This window comes from Oryzias melastigma, linkage group LG1 (genome assembly GCF_002922805.2).
Source record: "Oryzias melastigma strain HK-1 linkage group LG1, ASM292280v2, whole genome shotgun sequence".
NCBI classification, from domain to species: Eukaryota; Metazoa; Chordata; class Actinopteri; order Beloniformes; family Adrianichthyidae; genus Oryzias; species Oryzias melastigma.
This window is the reverse complement of record NC_050512.1, coordinates 890,084-895,418: the sequence shown is the minus strand read 5'-3', so window position 1 is coordinate 895,418 and position 5,335 is coordinate 890,084. Positions and strand designations below refer to the sequence as shown.

The window sequence follows — 5,335 nt, the reverse complement described above, 5'->3', positions numbered from 1 at the left end:
TCATCCGTATGATTAGTTCATTTGGTCAAGTTAAACATATATCTCTTCAAAATAACTTTATTATCATTAAAGATTTTTTTTAAACTTCTAAATTATCCGTTTTATTAATTTTTCCTCACTCTTTTTTAAGAATCCTTCCAAACTTTCAGACAAAGTAAAATCAAGTCTTTCCTTGTTTCCCTCCACAGTAGTGATGAATTCTGTCTTTTCTCAGAGATTCAGTTCTTTGGTTCACTGTCAACAGTGACTCTTTCTGCTACCAAATGGATTTTTAGGTTGTTTTTGCTAAATTTAATTTATTATCAACTGTAGGATTATGCACAACATCCATAACTAATGTAAACATGTTTATTTACGTTCCCTCCAGGGGGGCGCTCCCCACCATTTGAGAAACACTGCTCTAGTCAGTCAATATGTGGTTTCTTCAGTCGTCTGTATCTGCTGTATGGTCATGGTTATTACTTTGTCTGAAAGTTTTGGAAGTATTTTATAAGAAAGAAAAAGAAATCAATAAAATAGATTGTTTAGAAGTTTTATTTAAATTGTCTTGATAATAATGGTACAATAATATTTTAAAGATATATGATGATATTTGCAGCATAAAGTTGTAGGGGGGGTGAAAGAATAAGAATAATTGATAAACTCTGGACCAGAGAAAACTATTTTTATTCAGTTTCAAATGTTATTAACAGCTCCTGCTTCATTTCTGAGCTGAGAGCAGCGCGCTCACTGAGATTCTGCTCGTGCGCGCATCACTCACGCATGTGGAAGTATTCAGTTTCCCTCGCGAGGACTTTTTCTGCTCGTGGACGAGGGAAAAGCGCCCGCGAGAGTCTGATTAGTCCACGCGGCATGTTTGATGCGTGCGCGGAGATGTCTCATTTCTGCGTGGAGTTTTGACATGAATAAAACTCCATATGTGTCGCCCAATTATTCTAAGTGAGACATCCACAGACGAAGCTGCTAGCTCCTCCCACACCCGGCGTGGTTTCAGAATCATGCTTTTTGAGCAAGCTGGGAATTTGCCACGCGGTGAAAGAGGGCCGGGGCACGGGAATCATGCTCGGTGTGAAAGCACCTCTGGAGGCTTCTAGGCACTGGACAGCCCGCAGATGTCCTGCCCTCCAGAGCCATATACCTCACCGTGATTGGTTCGTTCAGCTCTGCACACAACAGTAATCTTTCATATGAAGAAGGGGGCTGCAAATCATCATCTGTGGGGCCGCAGATGGCCTGCGGGCTGCGAGTTTGAGACCCCTGACCTACATTGGTTATGGTAACTCTTCAACAGTTGACGCAATTAAGGAAACTCCAGCTTATTCTAAAGTGGAGAAACACAGCCTCACGCTGTTGAAGGGCAGATGTAATCAACGTGAATCAGCTGATTCTGCCGCGAGAAAAAAAAAAAAAGACCTTTTCACACAGGCTCTACACCAATATGTAATGCTTTGAACGTAAAATGTTGGAGAACTTTAAGGATAGACTGTGGAGAACATTTTCAGATTTTATAGTTAAATGATAAAAAAGAACAATGATCTTTTACCTTTTTAAGCTGTTTATGTTACTGCTGACCTTAACCAGAAGGTTGACAAAAAAAGTAAAAACTACAAAATTTCTATCCATCTGAATCTTTGTGGGTTTTTTTTTAATCAGTTTTGTTGATTGTGATTTCCTGTTCTAAATAAATTTATAAATAGTGGTGATTTGATACAAATAATTTCAATTTTCATCTATCCAGTAAATAGACATACACAACAATAAACATCATAGGGCTGCCACGATTATTCGACTAATCGACGACTATTCGACTATTAAAATAGTCGACGAATAATTTGGTTGTCGAAGCATCGTTTTTTGTTTGTTTTTTTTCCTTGTTTTGATCTTAAAACTACGGTTCGCGCTTTCTAATGCGGGGGTCTGCCTTTGTCTTTTTCACACATGTGCAATGGTGCTAATCCGGTCAGCAGTGACGTCACAGGAAGTTCTCCGTAGGCTCGTATCAACAAGCTAGCTCGAAAATGTGGGAAACATAAGGAAAATAAAAGAGGAAAAAGTGTCAATGTAATTTATACAAGGCAGAACTTGTGTTCCATGAGAGCACGATGGCGATAAATGATCACCTGAAGATGAAGCATGTTGAGACTGAGTTTGATCACGCTGAACAGAGAGCTTCATCTAGCTAAGCTAACATCGGCGCTAACACAGCTAGCGCTGCCACGGCTGTCATTACTGCGCTGTTTGGAGATGAACCAGAAGATCTGCAGCAGATCCATGTCTACGGCGCTTCTGTCTGCATAATGAACGTTTCATAATCTGCGCTCTTCTAACCAAACGCCGCGAGGACGGCGCGTATAATGAGTTTATACTGGACGTGAACCGTTCGTCCAAGGCTTCATTCATATTCCGCGCCGCGATCACGACGTTAAGTTTGAAGAGCGGATTATGAAACATTCACCGCGCAGACAGAGAGGCTGTGTGTCGGTACGGATCTGCCCTGGAGTTGTGGAACGATTTAAAACTACGAGTCCCAGAAGTGAAGGAGCTCACTTAAAAGTCCAGAGCTAAGTTTACAAGTGTAGCATTACATTATCTGCATTAAGCTACAATTAAATGTAACTTAAAGACACAAAAACGACAACAAACGGCAAAACAACCACAACATTAAAGAAGTAACACAGATTTATGGGTTCTCCCCCAAACTGAACAATATAAAGTATCGGTCTGCGCATGTGCAGTGGATGTAGGTAGTGACGGAATGAAAGTACTGTTGAACATTCTAACATCCCCTGCTTTTCTCCCTTTTTAAAATATAAATTTCCCCCTTTTTATTTATATTCTTTTTTTATCTGGGCATCCTCAGTTTTTATAAAGGAATATCTTCAGTTCAAAGATGTCATTAGTGTTTTGCTCTGGGCCGCAAATATTTTGAGTGTGTTTATATCTGCAAATAGCTTTTGAAATACTTTATACATGTTTTATTAAATATATGTTTTAAAGTTTTAAAAAAGAAATGCAGGCTTTTAATAAGTTTTCTGTAGTTGATTCAGATTACCTCATTTGATTTAAGTCTTAATGCCAGAAACAAATGAAGGAGAAAAGCTGCATGATTCATTAAAAGATTAATAAACTATTGTCTTTATTTTAGTTAGAATATAGCTTAAAGACCTCAAGTTTAAAGATCATGATGGTTAAGATGAATGTTTTACATCCAGTCGCCGGACGAACCGATTAGTCGACTAATCGAAAAAAATAATCGGAGATTAGTCGACAATTGAAATAATCGTTTGTGGCAGCCCTAAAACATTATATTAAAAAGTAAGAATCGTGGTTCGATTTGTGAATCAAATCAGATCGCCACCTAAGCAATGATCCACAGCCCTAAAGTTCAGTCTGGTTCAGTTTTAGCATAATCAGTCTGCAGCTGCTTTGGTATGAGAATTACTGCAGCAAATACCGGACACACAGCCGTGCGTTCCTATGCCAGATCTACACACGTATGCAGAACCAGACCGTACCTTCCTTCTTTTAACTGTGGTCACAACCAGCTTCTCACCTTCTTATACTTTGGGCTGTGTCATATGGCTGAAGCAGGGCTTCACCACTCTCTTTTTTTATTTTCTTTGAATTAAGAAGAAGAAGAACCGTTTTAATCAGCAGTTGGCATCCAGCGTGTTGATAAATGTGTTTTACTTATGCAATTGTGGTTAAAAAAACAACTTTAAACCAGAAAAAATATACGGAAAAAGTTTTAAGCTGCACTATTTTTAAGGCCAAGATTTCAAAATGTAAGACTTTTTAGGGCCTGATTTACATATTTTCAAATTTAGGGCTTTTAAGACTTTTTAAGACCCTGGAGTGAAAAATCAACCTGAATGGCTCTTTCAGAGTTGAAGGTTGCAGACCCCTGATTTAGACTAATTACAGTATCTCCAAGACAGACTTTGCTGATCTATAACTATATTCTTGAACGAGAACATGTTCTGACATTTTTACATGACAATATCTGAACATGTTGAGGATCGCATGTTGAAAAACGTGAACGTTTTATGCCGATCAGAGTTCAAAAGCAGTTACATACCATTGGGCAGGTAGGGGTCAGGTGGTTTGCCCTTCAGGCCGTATCTCACATTCTTAAATCGAGCAGGTTTCTTTGGAGACTTTTGCCTGGCAACAAGCTCTGCGATGTGTGCCGTGGCTTCGCACACACAGGCAAAGCACATCATCTGTGGAAAAGATTCATCTATAACAGGACTGTCAAACTCAGTCGCACAGGGGGAAAAAAAATCCAAAACACACCTTAGGTCACAGGCCGAACAGGATAAACATTTATTGAAGTTAGAAATAAAGAAAAAAAAACCACTTACATTTCTTTACTTTTAACGTCATTTTATATGAAAAATTACATATGTAAATATCCCTAAGTAACAATGAAATTAAATGATCTGGTGGGCCAGATACAATTACCTGGTGGGCCGGATCCGGCCCCTAGGCCGTGACTACACATGTGATTTAGACACTTTTTAAAAATAAAGAATAAAATTGTTCAACTGTTCACAAGTTCAGTTTCTCAGGCATTTTATATAACAGTCAAACTAGGGCAGTAGTGTGGGGAGGGCAACAAGCACTATCAAAAATATCAATAAATATAATGACTTCAAGAGGTGCCATGACTGAGTAATTCGGAGCGGATGTATTTTACTGGAACTTACATTTCACAGATGTCATTTAGAAAACAAAGATAGACACAAATAAAATGGGGGTTATAACATTTCTAGTAATACTATCAGGTTATACAATAAATAAGAACATTAACATAAAGCATAACAAGTTGAGCACTGATTCTAACTAAATAAGAATAAAACGCTGTTACCTCTCCCATGCGGTACTCGAGCTTCACCACAGAAGGAATACTTTTGAGGTAGTCCTCCAGCGTCTGGAAACCCAGCCTTCTCAGGGGGATGTTCTCCCCGCAAAGAGAGTGAAACTCTGACTGGAGACTTCTGATTGAAATACCGGACTTGCAAGACTGAAGGACGGCCCTCAGAACTTTTTCTATGGACTCCTTATCCATGACGAATATCTTAACAGACAGAAACAAAGAAAAGACAAGAGGATTTATGCGTGTTAAAATCTGTCATTGACTGTTACAACATGTGCTCTGTTTTTGTAGTTATAGTGAAGAAAAAGAAAAGTGCTTCTGGGCCACTTAGGTGCAGACAGACACACAGACTGACAGGTGCTGGGGATCATCTCTAAAAGACAACTGTAAGTGTGGCTTCAAAAATCTCAAATGTATAATCACAAATAACTAGGAATCAGGGGCCCGTTTCAAGAA

General features: G+C 38.8%; 1 protein-coding gene across 1 annotated transcript in view; it reads right to left on the bottom strand.

Annotated features, from left to right (window-relative positions):
• Positions 1 to 5,335, bottom strand: part of LOC112137623 (tudor domain-containing protein 7A) — a gene marked incomplete at its 5' end in the record, with an annotated part of 30,077 nt that overhangs the window by 16,859 nt on the left and 7,883 nt on the right. The window contains 2 exon segments of the mRNA XM_024260040.2: positions 4,079 to 4,223; positions 4,871 to 5,080. Coding sequence (XP_024115808.1) covers positions 4,079 to 4,223; positions 4,871 to 5,071 — 346 coding nt within the window.